This window comes from Orbicella franksi, chromosome 6 (genome assembly GCF_964199315.1).
Source record: "Orbicella franksi chromosome 6, jaOrbFran1.1, whole genome shotgun sequence".
NCBI lineage: Eukaryota > Metazoa > Cnidaria > Anthozoa > Scleractinia > Merulinidae > Orbicella > Orbicella franksi.
In genome coordinates, this window is record NC_138150.1 from 25,755,353 (window position 1) to 25,775,472 (window position 20,120).

At 41.6% G+C, this 20,120-nt stretch overlaps 1 protein-coding gene and 1 pseudogene across 2 annotated transcripts in view; both read left to right on the top strand.

Annotated features, from left to right (window-relative positions):
• The window catches only part of LOC145490695 (uncharacterized), a 9,576-nt gene extending 2,175 nt beyond the window's left edge, over positions 1 to 7,401 (top strand). Inside the window, exon 2 of the mRNA XM_081469782.1 lies at positions 5,344 to 7,401. Coding sequence (XP_081325908.1) covers positions 5,394 to 6,035 — 642 coding nt within the window. The 5' untranslated portion in view covers positions 5,344 to 5,393 and the 3' untranslated portion in view covers positions 6,036 to 7,401. The remainder of the gene's footprint in view (positions 1 to 5,343) is intronic.
• A 4,203-nt stretch (positions 7,402 to 11,604) lies between these two features.
• Positions 11,605 to 20,120, top strand: part of LOC145490677 (uncharacterized) — a 31,069-nt pseudogene continuing 22,553 nt past the window's right edge. Inside the window, exon 1 of the transcript XR_014049719.1 lies at positions 11,605 to 11,654. The product of XR_014049719.1 is annotated as an uncharacterized LOC145490677 (transcript). The remainder of the gene's footprint in view (positions 11,655 to 20,120) is intronic.

Here is a 20,120-nt window from a genome sequence, read left to right on the forward strand (position 1 = left end):
CCTTTAATACATTTGTATTATTATCAAACACCTTATGTCACTTTCTTTGAGTGTTTTTAAAAATTCATAGTAATAAAGATGGCAGAGTGTCCAGTTTATCTGGCTGGCTGTTTTAAGCAGGCTCTCAGAAAACACATCAGGGACACCTGATTTTTCGATACAAAGACATATGTATACTAAAGAAAAAACTCTTGTCCTATGAAATAGTTTTGAATGTACTTACCAAACACCTAAACAGGTGGAGAACACATAAGGTTTCCATGAAGACACATTTTATTGAACATCCTAAGTTCAAGTTACAGCACATACAAGCAGTTACATGTAGTTATCAATAAAATAACTTACCACTATTGTAGCTACAATATACAACAATGTAAGAGTGACAATGCCTTTAGTGAACAATAGACTAATCAGTTAATGATCATGAAGGTCTTTAGTGTAACATTGCTGACTCTGGTAATTAATGTGCATAACATGAAGAAAAGTTCAGAGTGCTTGATTAAATTCCAACTGTTTTTAAAAGCATTACTTTCTGACAAAACTGAGAAAACTTGAGTGTAATTGTAAAGGGAAGACTGGTGTAGAACAGCAGGAGGAAGGTGACAAAGTGGCAACTGATATTCAATCGGTAGGTGACATGAAGGTAAAACTGGTGAGCTTTGGGTTCGACTGTTGCCCGTAAGTTGACTGTTAACGTACTTCCAATGAGAGCATTTTCTTCTCCTTCCTACTTTCCCCGTTTCAGCTGAAAATGTAAATAGGGTACAATTTTATCTTTTATAAACACGGACAGGACTATCAAGCTAATCCTTGACTTAAGGATCTGTAACAAGAGTGACATGAAATGAAAAGAAAGCAGAGGAGTTGACACATTAGAACCAAGGAGAATAATAGCAATAAAGCAAAAAATTTGCACCAAGAGTTTGGACATTCTAATGCAAATGCTACTGTTTGCAGTGTTTTTTTGTTGTATTCTTCAATTTACTAAACCCCATTTTTAATTACTTTTTAATTATGGGTGTGATGCTCAACGAGTTTGCCAAGCAGAAAGGTCTTGATGAGTCCCTTGGCCGGGACGAAACGAGCTGCGTAAGACTATTCACGAACAATGTATTATCACAAGCGACTGTCAACTTTATTGTCAATTTTCACTCGTGAATTTGTGCGATCGGGAATCCTTATGCGATATAAGGCGAGATTGCTGTCATCATTTTGTTAGCGAACGGGACTTTGGGCGCGATGCCCAATGAGTTAGCCAAGCAGAAAGGTCTCTGATGAATCCCTTGGCCGGGACGAAACGAGCTGCATAAGACTGGCCACGAACAATGTATCATCACAAGTAACTGTCAACTTTACTGTCAATTATAGTGTCCCCAATTTATTAGTCTGTATTAGGTTACTTTATTAACTAATTTTTATTATCGTTAAGGATAACTATTATTATGATCATTACTATAATTATTGTAAATAAAAGCTTCACAGGTTCTTTAGAGGTAAACCCTTATCAAGTCCAACCTTCTCCGAAGTAATGTTGGACCCACCATGCACGCAACTGACCCTCTTGACGCTCTTAATTTCTTCATTTTCAAACGAAATTTAAGGTTGTAAATTTACTTCTTACATTGTTGTAATTATGCCTAAGCCACAATTTCATCTTTATACAATCATTCTATCGTAGATCTGAACAGAAATAACCAAGGACGTTTTCAATATACGAGTCCCAAAACAGTCGTCAAACATAGGGAATATGGCTCTGGCGAGCTCACTTTTTGGGACTAGATTTTCTCAGAAACAACCAAAAATAATACCAATGAGCAGTAACAAGTGCTTACCTTGAAAGTTCATCTATGGCTTTGCAGGGTCGTCATCCCCGTGAAACAGCAAACAAAGAGAAAAAATATACGTCAAAACTTGAACTGCCACTAGAACCGGAGAAAAAGAAGAGATGAAGGACAACAAACCCTATACATGTATTTTGGCTGTCTTGCGCCACATATTCGACATCTTTTCGTCACAAATTTCCACTATGATGGAAACATCAGACGCCATCTTGAAGCACTAAACAACCAATCAGAGATGAGAAATCTACCCACGTGATATATGTTTCCAATCCAGTCTTCTACTATCCATGGTAGCAATTGTGCTAAAAATTGAATTCGCGTCCTTACTGCACTCGATTTTCGCAACATTAGCGCGTGCACATGAGCACGCGCGCGTACACATGAGCACGCGCGCGTACACAATGTAAGAGATTTCCGTCAAGCTAAGCTCGACAGCGAAATTTATGCTCGTTTTCTCTTAAACGAGCACGGTGACTGCATGAATTTAAATTACACAAGGTTATATACAATAGATCTCGATTTCAAGAAAAGTTTAAAATTCTGCTTAAAAATATAATTTTGATTTTGATGCTGTAAAGAACTCGTCTTCCGGCATTGCTGGGTATGTGCGCACGAAGAGAATTCTTAAGTTTGCAATATAATCATAACTCCAGTTTAACTAACATGGTTTAAAATGTAAGTTCAGAGTCTATTTTGTTTAACTTCTCTAATAAATTAATCCAATAAGTGCTTTTTTTAGAATTTGTAGTGCCCCTTTCTACTAACTGAGATTAAGTAATGACAACCTCGTCGGTCGGGACCATCCAAGGTGTGCTAAAACGAGCACGGTGACCACTATTTTTTTATTGCATTTTTCTAATATACATAACATGATTACCAACTGGATGAAGTTTGATAAAATTTTTAATGCCGGTCAACGGACAATGTCCAGTCAAAAATTGGTTTTGTCTGCTCAAATCGTTGGTTTTGTGGTCGCGTCGCATGATAGCCTCCAAATTACATTTTTCTTTTTTTTTTAACGAGTGTCTCTCAGGAATTTTCCTCGTTTGTATGATATGATAAGAGAATTCTTGTAAATGGTATTTAGCAGTAAATTCCAGTTTTCCATCACTATTTGTTTGAGATTTTGCACTGCAGGGTGGTATGTGCTGACAAAAGGCAATATCCTCTCTTAATTCTTTTCTTCTTGCTTGCGTGCCGATTTTCTTGAGGCACAATGGACCCCTGGCAGAGATGTTTTTATTATTATTGTTTTCGGATAGCCTCGTGCTTGGAGGCATAGTTTGAATTTTGAACATTTGCAGCTTTAGCTGGTTTCGAAACGGTTTTTTGTATTCCGGTTATAAGCCTCCTCGGATATAAAACCCTACGGGCGAAAAAGTCAAAGAAAGCAGAACTGGCCTTCGCTTCCTTTGTAGGTCACACCGAAGACAACTGCAATAACAACTATTTGGCGGTGCCTATTTTATAATCCTGTTTGGAGAGGCAATGTGAGCATAAAGAATCTTGCCCAAGATCACCCCACAACAACCCTGCCCAGTGGTTGAACCCGAACCACTCAATCCAGAGTTTAGGGTGCTAACCATAATTTCAGACGTGCCCTGGAATAAGAAAGTCACGGTTATTTTTTATTTCTGACAGTAAAAAGCATTTTGTGATAAAAATTAACGCTATAAGGGAACGACGTTTCGACCGTTCAACGGTCATTTTCAAGTTCGGTAGAAGAATAAAATTACATGCGCATTAGGCTTTTTTAACTTTTATACATATTTTACCGTTTTTAACCATATATTTATGCATGTAATTTTATTCTTCTACCGAACTAGAAAATGACCTTTGAGTGGTCGTACCGTCGTTCGGCTATAGCATTGAAGGGAGAGTTTCTCGGTTCGGCGCATGTCTCTAAATCAAAATACTTTTGTTCGCTTCTTATCAATGTTATCGCTTTAAAACCGCACTCAGATGTAGATCAGTAATCACATGCTATAGTTAAACGTGGTAGAACGACAGATGACCAAAATTCTCAGAAGATTTCAGTAGATTTTACCGACGCTGTCGACAGTTGAATTTAGTGTTGACCCGTACGATTTATCCTACGGTCGATGATTTTACGGCTATTTGCATGCGAAATTAGGTAATTTGCTTTCGATTGGCTCATAAACAATGAGAAACTGGGCCTGTGCCAAAAAGCGTTCACAGGCGAATAAATAATACAGACATGCGCCGAACCGTGAAACCCTCTCTTTAATTTTTGTCACAAATTTTTTAAGAGCATGTCCGTGTAAGAAGCGACCATTCAAGTTTTAGTGGAAAATGGATTGCCTTCATTTTTTCACGAGACAAGCAACATATGCAGTGAAGCACAATGGCTTATATTTTGGCAGATTCGCTATCTATATTTCTTGTATTATTATTTATCTTTGGTGGAGGGGGAGGGGGTGCGAGCGATCCTTGCTAAAAATTCGCATAATTTAATCAAACAACCTAATTCTTTCAGAGTTTATGCATAATTCTTTCTTTCCACGTAATCAAAATGGCTTGCTTATCTCAAATACAAGCAAAGTCATTATTTTTTTCCTTATCCTCCAAACGTCTTTGGCTATTACGCTGACATAGCTCCAAACAAACTGATTATTTATAAAAGTGGGACCTCTAACTGAATGATGGTTGTTATCAGTCATATAGACCCTTTTCATAAATGGCTGTCATTTATAAATTCTTTTGTAAGTATTAAAATTAACCTGTCTAACCTCGTTTTTGAGTTGCTAATTCAAAAGAATTTTTGCTTCCAAACGAGTTTAGTGAGGCTAATTTAAATACATACAAAAGAATCTTAAATTGGCAGCCATTTATGAGAAGGGTCTATATAGTGAGGCAAAGCTAAAAATATCAGAATTCAAAGTTCTGGGCACTCGTAATTTTGAAGTGCACAAAAATTCGAGTTAGTAGCCGAAAATTCAACATTTTGTGAGAAATGACGAATCTCGCATTTTGACTCACATGCATTTTGAATTTCTCAGCGAATTTTGTGACATTATCTGACTAGAGTTTTGATTTTTGCCTTTTTGAGAATACGTTAAGTGTTATTTTACACCTGAATATCGGGGAATTGTTCAAGCCTTGCCTTGCTTTTGATTAAGAGTAGCACTGATCGTCAGACAGGCTTTGCTGTCACACAACACGCGTATTTTGTTTAAGCAAGCATTTATTGAAAATCTGGTATTCCCTTCGCAGTGCAACTGCTGTTGAGTTTATTTTGATATTTATTTACATTTTATCTTTTCATTTTCTTGGTTTATAATAAAGTGTCTATAATTTGGGGAGAAAATTAGGAAAAAATCAACAATAATTGGCATTTTGAGACAGTATATAAGACCTATCTTGACTTTTGAACTTGCTTTGCAAATTGTTTTTGGATGAAATGAAGTCGCAATTTATTCCTTTAATAATATTTTACAGACCTTTTGTTGTCAAAGCTTATCTTTTTCACTTCATTCTACAGTCCAAGAGTCTCCCTCTGTAGAGTACTTAACAGAAGCTATTGATGACGAAATGTTGAGGCAATTTGTTACTATTCATGTCGAGGAACGTACATGGCAAGTGGTGAAGTTGTTTTGGGATGAGCTGATTCGCAGAAACAGAAGGAATAATGACGAGGATGCAGTGAGTGGTGATCTGAAGTCACGAACACTGACCTGGTGGCTAACTGATGAGGACCAAGATTTAGAAGTACTGCGTAAACTACTAACTGACAGTGATTGTAAACTGGACGGCTTAGACCTCTCCTGGGATGAGGTAACAGATGCAGGAGTAAAGCATATAGCTGAAGCCCTGTCCAACAGCAACTGTGCACTAAAAAGCTTAACCCTCAGCGACTGTATGGTAACAGATGAAGGAGTAAAGCATATAGCTGAAGCCCTGTCCAACAGCAACTGTGCACTAAACAGCTTAGACCTCAGCTGGTGTAAGGTAACAGATGAAGGAGTGAAGCATATAGCTGAAGCCCTGTCCAACAGCAACTGTGCACTAAACAGCTTAGACCTCAGTAGCAATCACGAAATAACAGATGAAGGAAAAAGACATTTAGCTCAGGCACTTGAGCACAGTAAGTATAAACTGAAAAGCTTAAACCGGTTAGACATTAAAGTAACAGCTAAAGTTAAAGGGCAGGTGTCTGAAGAAGGCTTGAGTTAAGATAAACGTATTTAAAGTGTACAGTCTGTACACACAAGTAATACGGTGAGAGTACTGTAGGCGCCAGTGTCAAAGGGGCCTGGGGTCCGTTTCTCGAAAGCCCCCGAAACTTTTCGGGTCCGTAAACCCATAGCAAATTCCCGAATCTTATGATTACAGAGCTGTCTTATTCACATATTCTTAATATGAAGAGAAGTTCCCTTCATACAAGAAGTTTCAGGTGTATACAGTTCTTCGTCTTCAGATATAGATGGACTAAAAATGGCTTTCCGGAGCTTTCGAGAACTTGAACGGGCCCAGGGGGACTTGTCCCCAAACATGCTATTGCCAACAAATTGTATTCTCGAGATAGAAGCTTATTATAAACTTGTAGATTTTTTAAGTCGTTGAAAGGGAAATGTTTTGTTAAAAGGAGACAGTAAATAATGGAGATTAGTCAATATTTTATTTGATTGGCGCGATCGATGCACAGCGCGCTTTTTACGAGCTATATTGTATGTATATGCTTAGTGTACAATTTGGTGAAAACTTTGTTTCTCCGGCAGGAGGAAATTCAGTAGTACTTTAACTGTAGCATCAAGTTGACTAAAACAAATAAGTTGTTTTTCCCAGCGAAATCCTACTTCAACTTAGGTCGGCTCAAAATGTACCCTGAGAATGCAATGAAACAAGAATTCCTGTTAAAGATTAGGCTCATATTACAGAGCGGTAGGTTAAAATGCGCTCTGTTTTCCAATACAGTTTTGGATCAATAGTCATAATTATTTTTCTCTCTTGTAATTTCTTAACTTTTTGACTTGATAATGATGTTGTGAAAACGTCGAAACGTAGTCTAGCTTTTTAGCTTTTTTAGCTTTTTATAATGTTTCTAAAAAATATTTCATCGCAGTCTTTTATAGCTAAATTTTGAGCAATTAACATTACTTATTAGCATAAGTGACAGGAACAAAATAAAATTTTGTTCAGTTAATTGTAATGAAGAGTTGAATTGTTTGTGTTAGACGTTCTCAAAGAATCAGCTGAATTACAAATAGGATGTTGTTAACTCTCCTTAGCAGGGTGTGTTTGAAGTTCTGTCTGCTTAATAGGGTAGCACTGGAGTAGGATTAAAAATACATGAAATGTCCTTAATTCGTTCATTTATAAACAGATTTACAATTATATAATCTTATTTTTCTTTTTTTAAATCAAGTTGTACTTAAATTCTAGTTAAGTTTCGAATTGGCATATATCAGATCTAGTTATCTACAAGAAATGTAACTTTCAGAGTATTTTAGGTATATTTTAATATTTTGTAATTATTTAGGACAGACGACCACTTAGTTCATTAGTGTAACATTTTACCTTTTACAAATAAACATTGTGTAAGAACATTGTCGTCCGTAGTCAGTTTCTGGGCTTTCGTCGTGACTGTAAGAGGACTGTTGCTAAATTCATTCCATGTTTCCTTTTGTAGTAACTACAAATTGCTTGCGAAAATTACATGTAGTTCTAGTGTCAAGCTTGAAAAGGAACGGTTGAAAATTTCTTCAAACGGTGTACTCTCGCGTAATAGTTACTGTTCAACCATAGAAATATCTGTACCAGGTGGGGCTGGTAGCTACTTCTGATCTCGCCGCTTTTCTGGTTTCTATGATCGCCCCAGTAAAGAAATCTGTCACTCATTTGAGAACGGTAACGAGCATGCGCTTAACGCGAAAATAACGCGAGGAAACCGAAACATGCTTCGCCGCCATTTTTGTTCAGGATTTGTCTTCGATTCGATAACTTTTTATTTGCTGTTGGCAATTTTTAACGACAGCTCTGAGACAATCAGGACTAAGGGAACGAAGGACCAGCTTTGGGCTATTTTCCTGGCGACCGTGGTTGCATTCTTGGTTACCTGGAGAGGTTTGACCCCGTCTCAGGAAGAAAACGAAGCTGAAGTTTTTATTTTGCTGTGGAAATTTCAAGGTTCATTACCTTCCATCTTCACACGGACCAATTATTCTTCTCCAATTTCTGTGGAAAATAGCGATGTCGAACTGTTTGATGTCTGCCATTATATATCGCGAAGCCACCGAACGTAAGTCTTTAAAATATTTTCCAGCTGTTCGGAGTTGTACATGTAAACTTGAGCTTACATTAAACAAGCTTTTCTTTCTAAAGATTTTCCTGTCTTAATTTACTGTGTTGTGAAAGACTGCATTTACTTTTGATTTTCCTGTAATATGTTGAGTCTGAAGACTTTCTTTCGAGTAACGAAACTTGAAGAAGCATGTAACAGCTCTCGTAAGGAGCGTTGTGATTGCTTAATAGGTGTCATGTGGATTTATTTTAAGTTGATTGCTTTTCCTTTGTTTTTTAGAGCGGTTTTCAATAGTGTCGTAAAACCTAAACCAAACCAGTTACTTACCAATTAGACTACTCGGCCAATCTCAAACCGTAGTAAGACCAAAACCAAAACCAAAGTAATTGTCTAATTACTTTCGACACTCAATTGGGAACCGCTCTATAGATCTGTTATTAAATTATTAAAATTATTAATTACATTAAAGGCTAGAGACAGAGAGAGAGAGAGAGAGAGAGAGAGAATATAGAAAGAGAGAGACAAAGAAAAGGGAGAAAGGGAGAGAAAATGAGAGAGAGAAATACAGAGCAACGGGGAATGAAAGATATCGAGGGAAAGAGTGACAGAAGGAAAGGGAAAGAGAGCATAAAAACAGACAGAAAGAAAGAGTACGAGAAATAGAAAAAGAGAGGAGATAAAAGAAGAAGAACAGACACTGGAAGAGTCTAGAACGAGTACATAGAATATGTAGAGTTGCTAGGGTATCGAGGGTATATAGAGTATCGAGAGTATCAAGGGTATCGAGAGTATCGAGGGTATCGAGAGTATCGAGGGTATCGAGAGTATCGAGGGTATCGAGGGTATCGAGAGTATCAAGGGTATCGAGAGTATCAAGGGTATCGAGACTATCAAGGGTATCGAGGGTATCGAGAGTATCGAGAGTATCAAGGGTATCGAGAGTATCGAGGGTATGGAGAGTATCGAGGGTATCGAGAGTATCGAGAGTATCAAGGGTATCGAGGGTATCAAGGGTATCGAGAGTATCAAGGATATCGAGAGTATCGAGAGTATCAAGGGTATCGAGAGTATCGAGGGTATGGAGAGTATCGAGGGTATCGAGAGTATCAAGGGTATCGAGAGTATCGAGGGTATCAAGGGTATCCAGAGTATCAAGGGTATCGAGAGTATCGAGAGTATCAAGGGTATCGAGAGTATCAAGGGTATCGAGAGTATCGAGAGTATCAAGGGTATCGAGAGTATCGAGAGTATCGAGAGTATCGAGAGTATCGAGAGTATCGAGAGTATCGAGAGTATCGAGAGTATCGAGAGTATCAAGGGTATCGAGAGTATCAAGGGTATCGAGAGTATCAAGGGTATCGAGGGTATCAAGGGTATCGAGAGTATCAAGGGTATCGAGAGTATCAAGGGTATCGAGGGTATCAAGGGTATCGAGAGTATCGAGAGTATCAAGGGTATCGAGGGTATCAAGGGTATCGAGAGTATCGAGGGTATGGAGAGTATCGAGGGTATCGAGAGTATCAAGGGTATCGAGAGTATAAAGGGTATCGCGGGTATCAAGGGTATCGAGAGTATCGAGAGTATCAAGGGTATCGAGAGTATCGAGAGTATCAAGGGTATCGAGAGTATCGAGAGTATGCAGAGTATCAAGGGTATCGAGAGTATCAAGGGTATCAAGGGTATCTAGAATATCAAGGGTATGGAGAGTATCAAGGGTATCGAGAGTATCAAGGGTACCGACAGTACCGAGAGTATTAAGGGTATCGAGGATATCGAGAGTATCAAGGGTATCGAGAGTATGGAGAGTATCAAGGGTATCGAGAGTATCGAGAGTATCAAGGGTATCGAGAGTATCGAGAGTATCAAGGGTATCGAGAGTATAGAGAGTATCAAGGGTATCGAGAGTATCGAGAGTATCAAGGGTATCGAGAGTATCAAGGGTATCGAGAGTATCGAGAGTATCAAGGGTATCGAGAGTATCGAGAGTATCGAGAGTATCGAGAGTATCGAGAGTATCGAGAGTATCGAGAGTATCGAGAGTATCGAGAGTATCGAGAGTATCGAGAGTATCGAGAGTATCGAGAGTATCGAGAGTATCGAGAGTATCGAGAGTATCGAGAGTATCAAGGGTATCGAGAGTATCAAGGGTATCGAGAGTATCAAGGGTATCGAGGGTATCAAGGGTATCGAGAGTATCAAGGGTATCGAGAGTATCAAGGGTATCGAGGGTATCAAGGGTATCGAGAGTATCGAGAGTATCAAGGGTATCGAGGGTATCAAGGGTATCGAGAGTATCGAGGGTATGGAGAGTATCGAGGGTATCGAGAGTATCAAGGGTATCGAGAGTATAAAGGGTATCGCGGGTATCAAGGGTATCGAGAGTATCGAGAGTATCAAGGGTATCGAGAGTATCGAGAGTATCAAGGGTATCGAGAGTATCGAGAGTATGCAGAGTATCAAGGGTATCGAGAGTATCAAGGGTATCAAGGGTATCTAGAATATCAAGGGTATGGAGAGTATCAAGGGTATCGAGAGTATCAAGGGTACCGACAGTACCGAGAGTATTAAGGGTATCGAGGATATCGAGAGTATCAAGGGTATCGAGAGTATGGAGAGTATCAAGGGTATCGAGAGTATCGAGAGTATCAAGGGTATCGAGAGTATCGAGAGTATCAAGGGTATCGAGAGTATAGAGAGTATCAAGGGTATCGAGAGTATAGAGAGTATCAAGGGTATCGAGACTATCGAGAGTATCAAGGGTATCGAGAGTATCAAGGGTATCGAGAGTATCAAGGGTATCGAGGGTATCAAGGGTATCGAGAGTATTAAGGGTATCGAGAGTATCAAGGGTATCGAGGGTATCAAAGGTATCGAGAGTATCAAGGGTATCGAGAGTATCAAGGGTATCGAGGGTATCAAGGGTATCGAGAATATCGAGGGTATGGAGAGTATCGAGGGTATCGAGAGTATCAATGGTATCGAGAGTATCAAGGGTATCGAGGGTATCAAGGGTATCGAGAGTATCGAGAGTATCAAGTGTATCGAGAGTATCGAGAGTATCAAGGATATCGAGAATATCAAGGGTATCCAGAGTATCGAGAATATCAAGGGTATCGAGAGTATCGAGAGTATCGAGAGTATCAAGGGTATCGAGAGTATCGAGAGTATTTAGGGTATCGAGAGTATCGAGAGTATCGAGAGTATCAAGGGTATCGAGAGTATCAAGGGTATCGAGAGTATCGAGAGTATCAAGGGTATCGAGGGTATCAAGGGTATCGAGAGTATCGAGAGTATCAAGGGTATCGAGGGTATCGAGAGTATCAAGGGTATCCAGAGTATCGAGAGTATCAAGGGTATCGAGAGTATCAAGGGTATCGAGGGTATCGAGAGTATCAAGGGTATCGAGAGTATCGAGAGTATCAAGGGTATCGAGAGTATCGAGAGTATCGAGAGTATCAAGAGTATCAAGGGTATCGAGAGTATCAAGAGTATCAAGGGTATCGAGAGTATCGAGGGTATCAAGGGTATCTAGAATATCAAGGGTATGGAGAGTATCAAGGGTATCGAGAGTATCAAGGGTACCGACAGTACCGAGAGTATTAAGGGTATCGAGGATATCGAGAGTATCAAGGGTATCGAGAGTATGGAGAGTATCAAGGGTATCGAGAGTATGGAGAGTATCAAGGGTATCGAGAGTATCGAGAGTATCAAGGGTATCGAGAGTATCGAGAGTATCCAGGGTATCGAGAGTATCAAGGGTATCGAGAGTATCGACGGTATCGAGAGTATCGAGAGTATCAAGGGTATTGAGAGTATCAAGGGTATCGAGAGTATCAACGGTATCAAGAGTATCGAGAGTATCAAGGGTATCGAGAGTATCGAGAGTTTCAAGGGTATTGAGAGTATCAAGGGTATCGAGAGTATCAAGGGTATCGAGGGTATCAAGGGTATCGAGAGTATCGAGAGTATCAAGGGTATCGAGAGTATCGAGAGTATCAAGGGTATCGAGGGTATCAAGGGTATCGAGAGTATCAAGGATATCGAGAGTATCGAGAGTATCAAGGGTATCGAGAGTATCGAGGGTATGGAGAGTATCGAGGGTATCGAGAGTATCAAGGGTATCGAGAGTATCGAGGGTATCAAGGGTATCGAGAGTATCAAGGGTATCGAGAGTATCGAGAGTATCAAGGGTATCGAGAGTATCAAGGGTATCGAGAGTATCGAGAGTATCAAGGGTATCGAGAGTATAGAGAGTATCAAGGGTATCGAGACTATCGAGAGTATCAAGGGTATCGAGAGTATCAAGGGTATCGAGAGTATCAAGGGTATCGAGGGTATCAAGGGTATCGAGAGTATTAACGGTATCGAGAGTATCAAGGGTATCGAGGGTATCAAAGGTATCGAGAGTATCAAGGGTATCGAGAGTATCAAGGGTATCGAGGGTATCAAGGGTATCGAGAGTATCGAGGGTATGGAGAGTATCGAGGGTATCGAGAGTATCAATGGTATCGAGAGTATCAAGGGTATCGAGGGTATCAAGGGTATCGAGAGTATCGAGAGTATCAAGTGTATCGAGAGTATCGAGAGTATCAAGGGTATCGAGAATATCAAGGGTATCCAGAGTATCGAGAATATCAAGGGTATCGAGAGTATCGAGAGTATCGAGAGTATCAAGGGTATCGAGAGTATCGAGAGTATCGAGGGTATCGAGAGTATCAAGGGTATCGAGAGTATCAAGGGTATCGAGAGTATCAAGGGTATTGAGAGTATCCAGGGTATCGAAAGTATCACGGGTATCGAGAGTATCAAGGGTATCGAGAATATCAAGGGTAGCGAAAGTATCAAGGGTATCGAGAGTATCAAGGGTATCGAGAGTATCAAGGGTATCGAGAGTATCGAGAGTATCAAGGGTATCGAGAGTATCAAGGGTATCGAGACTATCAAGGGTATCGAGAGTATCAAGGGTATCGAGAGTATCAAGGGTATCGAGAGTATCAAGGGTATCGAGAGTAGCAAGGGTATCGAGAGTATCAAGGGTCGCGAAAGTATCAAGGGTATCGAGAGTATCAAGGGTATCGAGAGTATCAAGGGTATCGAAAGTATCAAGGGTATCGAGAGTATCAAGGGTATCGAGGGTATCAAGGGTATCGAGAGTATCGAGAGTATCAAGGGTATCGAGAGTATCGAGGGTATGGAGAGTATCGAGGGTATCGAGAGTATCAAGGGTATGGAGAGTATCGAGGGTATCGAAAGTATCAAGGGTATCGAGAGTATCGAGAGTATCAAGGGTATCGAGAGTATCGAGAGTATCAAGGGTATCGAGAGTATCGAGGGTATCGAGAGTATCGAGGGTATCGAGAGTATCGAGGGTATCGAGAGTATCGAGGGTATCGAGAGTATCGAGAGTATCAAGGGTATCGAGACTATGAAGGGTATCGAGAGTATCGAGAGTATCAAGGGTATCGAGAGTATCAAGGGTATCCAAAGGATCAAGGGTATCGAGAGTATCAAGGGTATCGAGAGTATCGCGAGTATCAAGGGTATCGAAAGTATCCAGGGTATCGAGAGTATCGAGAGTATCAAGGGTATCGAGAGTATCGAGAGTATCAAGGGTATCGAGAGTATCGAGAGTATCGAGAGTATCAGGGGTATCGAGACTATCGAGAGTATGGAGAGTATCAAGGGTATCGAGGGTATCGAGAGTATCGAGAGTATCAATGGTATCGAGAGTATCGAGAGTATCAAGGGTATCGAGAGTATCGAGAGTATCGAGGGTATCGAGAGTATCAAGGGTATCGAGAGTATCAAGGGTATCGAGAGTATCAAGGGTATCGAGAGTATCAAGGGTCGCGAAAGTATCAAGGGTATCGAGAGTATCAAGGGTATTGGAGAGTATCAAGGGTATCGAAAGTATCAAGGGTATCGAGAGTATCAAGGGTATCGAGGGTATCAAGGGTATCGAGAGTATCGAGAGTATCAAGGGTATCGAGAATATCGAGGGTATCGAGAGTATCGAGAGTATCAAGGGTATCGAGAGTATCGAGGGTATGTAGAGTATCGAGGGTATCGAGAGTATCAAGGGTATGGAGAGTATCGAGGGTATCGAAAGTATCAAGGGTATCGAGAGTATCGAGAGTATCAAGGGTGTCGAAAGTATCGAGAGTATGAAGGGTATCGAGAGTATCAAGGGTATCGAGAGTATCGAGAGTATCAAGGGTATCGAGAGTATCGAGGGTATCGAGAGTATCGAGGGTATCGAGAGTATCGAGGGTATCGAGAGTATCGAGGGTATCGAGAGTATCGAGGGTATCGAGAGTATCGAGGGTATCGAGAGTATCGAGAGTATCAAGGGTATCGAGAGTATGAAGGGTATCGAGAGTATCGAGAGTATCAAGGGTATCGAGAGTATCAAGGGTATCCAAAGTATCAAGGGTATCGAGAGTATCAAGGGTATCGAGAGTATCGCGAGTATCAAGGGTATCGAAAGTATCCAGGGTATCGAGAGTATCGAGAGTATCAAGGGTATCGAGAGTATCGAGAGTATCAAGGATATCGAGACTATCGAGAGTATGGAGAGTATCAAGGGTATCGAGGGTATCGAGAGTATCGAGAGTATCAATGGTATCGAGAGTATCGAGAGTATCAAGGGTATCAAGAGTATCGAGAGTATCGAGGGTATCGAGAGTATCAAGGGTATCGAGAGTATCAAGGGTATCGAGAGTATCAAGGGTATCGAGAGTATCAAGGGTATTAAGAGTATCAAGGGTATCGAAAGTATCACGGGTATCGAGAGTATCAAGGGTATCGAGAATATGAAGGGTATCGAAAGTATCAAGGGTATCGAGAGTATCAAGGGTATCGAGAGTATCAAGGGTATCGAGAGTATCGAGAGTATCAAGGGTATCGAGAGTATCAAGGGTATCGAGAGTATCAAGGCTATCGAGAGTATCAAGGGTCGCGAAAGTATCAAGGGTATCGAGAGTATCAAGGGTATCGAGAGTATCAAGGGTATCGAAAGTATCAAGGGTATCGAGAGTATCAAGGGTATCGAGGGTATCAAGGGTATCGAGAGTATCGAGAGTATCAAGGGTATCGAGAATATCGAGGGTATCGAGAGTATCGAGAGTATCAAGGGTATCGAGAGTATCGAGGGTATGTAGAGTATCGAGGGTATCGAGAGTATCAAGGGTATGGAGAGTATCGAGGGTATCGAAAGTATCAAGGGTATCGAGAGTATCGAGAGTATCAAGGGTATCGAAAGTATCGAGAGTATGAAGGGTATCGAGAGTATCAAGGGTATCGAGAGTATCGAGAGTATCAAGGGTATCGAGAGTATCGAGGGTATCGAGAGTATCGAGGGTATCGAGAGTATCGAGGGTATCGAGAGTATCGAGGGTATCGAGAGTATCGAGGGTATCGAGAGTATCGAGGGTATCGAGAGTATCGAGGGTATCGAGAGTATCGAGAGTATCAAGGGTATCGAGAGTATGAAGGGTATCGAGAGTATCGAGAGTATCAAGGGTATCGAGAGTATCAAGGGTATCCAAAGTATCAAGGGTATCGAGAGTATCGCGAGTATCAAGGGTATCGAAAGTATCCAGGGTATCGAGAGTATCGAGAGTATCAAGGGTATCGAGAGTATCGAGAGTATCAAGGGTATCGAGACTATCGAGAGTATGGAGAGTATCAAGGGTATCGAGGGTATCGAGAGTATCGAGAGTATCAATGGTATCGAGAGTATCGAGAGTATCAAGGGTATCGAGAGTATCGAGAGTATCGAGGGTATCGAGAGTATCAAGGGTATCGAGAGTATCAAGGGTATCGAGAGTAGCAAGGGTATCGAGAGTATCAAGGGTCGCGAAAGTATCAAGGGTATCGAGAGTATCAAGGGTATCGAGAGTATCAAGGGTATCGAAAGTATCAAGGGTATCGAGAGTATCAAGGGTATCGAGGGTATCAAGGGTATCGAGAGTATCGAGAGTATCAAGGGTATCGAGAGTATCGAGGGTATGGAGAGTATCGAGGGTATCGAGAGTATCAAGGGTATGGAGAGTATCGAGGGTATCGAAAGTATCAAGGGTATCGAGAGTATCGAGAGTATCAAGGGTATCGAGAGTATCGAGAGTATCAAGGGTATCGAGAGTATCGAGGGTATCGAGAGTATCGAGGGTATCGAGAGTATCGAGGGTATCGAGAGTATCGAGGGTATCGAGAGTATCGAGAGTATCAAGGGTATCGAGACTATGAAGGGTATCGAGAGTATCGAGAGTATCAAGGGTATCGAGAGTATCAAGGGTATCCAAAGGATCAAGGGTATCGAGAGTATCAAGGGTATCGAGAGTATCGCGAGTATCAAGGGTATCGAAAGTATCCAGGGTATCGAGAGTATCGAGAGTATCAAGGGTATCGAGAGTATCGAGAGTATCAAGGGTATCGAGAGTATCGAGAGTATCGAGAGTATCAGGGGTATCGAGACTATCGAGAGTATGGAGAGTATCAAGGGTATCGAGGGTATCGAGAGTATCGAGAGTATCAATGGTATCGAGAGTATCGAGAGTATCAAGGGTATCGAGAGTATCGAGAGTATCGAGGGTATCGAGAGTATCAAGGGTATCGAGAGTATCAAGGGTATCGAGAGTATCAAGGGTATCGAGAGTATCAAGGGTCGCGAAAGTATCAAGGGTATCGAGAGTATCAAGGGTATCGAGAGTATCAAGGGTATCGAAAGTATCAAGGGTATCGAGAGTATCAAGGGTATCGAGGGTATCAAGGGTATCGAGAGTATCGAGAGTATCAAGGGTATCGAGAATATCGAGGGTATCGAGAGTATCGAGAGTATCAAGGGTATCGAGAGTATCGAGGGTATGTAGAGTATCGAGGGTATCGAGAGTATCAAGGGTATGGAGAGTATCGAGGGTATCGAAAGTATCAAGGGTATCGAGAGTATCGAGAGTATCAAGGGTGTCGAAAGTATCGAGAGTATGAAGGGTATCGAGAGTATCAAGGGTATCGAGAGTATCGAGAGTATCAAGGGTATCGAGAGTATCGAGGGTATCGAGAGTATCGAGGGTATCGAGAGTATCGAGGGTATCGAGAGTATCGAGGGTATCGAGAGTATCGAGGGTATCGAGAGTATCGAGGGTATCGAGAGTATCGAGAGTATCAAGGGTATCGAGAGTATGAAGGGTATCGAGAGTATCGAGAGTATCAAGGGTATCGAGAGTATCAAGGGTATCCAAAGTATCAAGGGTATCGAGAGTATCAAGGGTATCGAGAGTATCGCGAGTATCAAGGGTATCGAAAGTATCCAGGGTATCGAGAGTATCGAGAGTATCAAGGGTATCGAGAGTATCGAGAGTATCAAGGATATCGAGACTATCGAGAGTATGGAGAGTATCAAGGGTATCGAGGGTATCGAGAGTATCGAGAGTATCAATGGTATCGAGAGTATCGAGAGTATCAAGGGTATCAAGAGTATCGAGAGTATCGAGGGTATCGAGAGTATCAAGGGTATCGAGAGTATCAAGGGTATCGAGAGTATCAAGGGTATCGAGAGTATCAAGGGTATTAAGAGTATCAAGGGTATCGAAAGTATCACGGGTATCGAGAGTATCAAGGGTATCGAGAATATCAAGGGTATCGAAAGTATCAAGGGTATCGAGAGTATCAAGGGTATCGAGAGTATCAAGGGTATCGAGAGTATCGAGAGTATCAAGGGTATCGAGAGTATCAAGGGTATCGAGAGTATCAAGGCTATCGAGAGTATCAAGGGTCGCGAAAGTATCAAGGGTATCGAGAGTATCAAGGGTATCGAGAGTATCAAGGGTATCGAAAGTATCAAGGGTATCGAGAGTATCAAGGGTATCGAGGGTATCAAGGGTATCGAGAGTATCGAGAGTATCAAGGGTATCGAGAATATCGAGGGTATCGAGAGTATCGAGAGTATCAAGGGTATCGAGAGTATCGAGGGTATGTAGAGTATCGAGGGTATCGAGAGTATCAAGGGTATGGAGAGTATCGAGGGTATCGAAAGTATCAAGGGTATCGAGAGTATCGAGAGTATCAAGGGTATCGAAAGTATCGAGAGTATGAAGGGTATCGAGAGTATCAAGGGTATCGAGAGTATCGAGAGTATCAAGGGTATCGAGAGTATCGAGGGTATCGAGAGTATCGAGGGTATCGAGAGTATCGAGGGTATCGAGAGTATCGAGGGTATCGAGAGTATCGAGGGTATCGAGAGTATCGAGGGTATCGAGAGTATCGAGGGTATCGAGAGTATCGAGAGTATCAAGGGTATCGAGAGTATGAAGGGTATCGAGAGTATCGAGAGTATCAAGGGTATCGAGAGTATCAAGGGTATCCAAAGTATCAAGGGTATCGAGAGTATCGCGAGTATCAAGGGTATCGAAAGTATCCAGGGTATCGAGAGTATCGAGAGTATCAAGGGTATCGAGAGTATCGAGAGTATCAAGGGTATCGAGACTATCGAGAGTATGGAGAGTATCAAGGGTATCGAGGGTATCGAGAGTATCGAGAGTATCAATGGTATCGAGAGTATCGAGAGTATCAAGGGTATCGAGAGTATCGAGAGTATCGAGGGTATCGAGAGTATCAAGGGTATCGAGAGTATCAAGGGTATCGAGAGTATCAAGGGTATCGAGAGTATCAAGGGTATCGAGAGTATCAAGGGTATCGAGAATATCAAGGGTATCGAAAGTATCAAGGGTATCGAGAGTATCAAGGGTATCGAGAGTATCAAGGGTATCGAGAGTATCGAGAGTATCAAGGGTATCGAGAGTATCAAGGGTATCGAGACTATCAAGGCTATCGAGAGTATGAAGGGTATCGAGAGTATCAAGGGTATCGAGAGTATCAAGGGTATCGAGAGTATCAAGGGTCGCGAAAGTATCAAGGGTATCGAGAGTATCAAGGGTATCAAGAGTATCAAGGGTATCGAAAGTATCAAGGGTATCGAGAGTATCAAGGGTATCGAGGGTATCAAGGGTATCGAGAGTATCGAGAGTATCAAGGGTATCGAGAATATCGAGGGTATCGAGAGTATCGAGAGTATCAAGGGTATCGAGAGTATCGAGGGTATGGAGAGTATCGAGGGTATCGAGAGTATCAAGGGTATGGAGAGTATCGAGGGTATCGAAAGTATCAAGGGTATCGAGAGTATCGAGAGTATCAAGGGTATCGAGAGTATCGAGAGTATAAAGGGTATCGAGAGTATCAAGGGTATCGAGAGTATCGAGAGTATCAAGGGTATCGAGAGTATCGAGGGTATCGAGAGTATCGAGGGTATCGAGAGTATCGAGGGTATCGAGAGTATCGAGGGTATCGAGAGTATCGAGAGTATCAAGGGTATCGAGAGTATGAAGGGTATCGAGAGTATCGAGAGTATCAAGGGTATCGAGAGTATCAAGGGTATCCAAATTATCAAGGGTATCGAGAGTATCAAGGGTATCGAGAGTATCGCGAGTATCAAGGGTATCGAAAGTATCCAGGGTATCGAGAGTATCGAGAGTATCAATGGTATCGAGAGTATCGAGAGTATCAAGGGTATCGAGAGTATCGAGAGTATCAAGGGTATCGAGAGTATCGAGAGTATCAAGGGTATCGAGAGTACCGAGACTGTCAAGGGTATCGAGAGTTTCAAGGGTATCGAGAGTATCGAGAGTATCAAGGGTATCGAGGGTATCAAGGGTATCGAGAGTATCAAGGGTGTCGAGGGTATCAAGGGTATCGAGAGTATCAAGGGTATCGAGGGTATCAAGTGTATCGAGAGTATCAAGGGTATCGAGAGTATCAAGGGTATCGAGGGTATCAACGGTATCAAGAGTATCAAGGGTATCGAGAGTATCAAGAGTATCGAGAGTATGAAGAGTATCGAGAGTATCAAAGGTATCGAGGGTATCAAGGGTATCGAGAGTATCAAGGGTGTCGAGGGTATCAAGGGTATCGAGAGTATCAAGGGTATCGAGGGTATCAAGTGTATCGAGAGTATCAAGGGTATC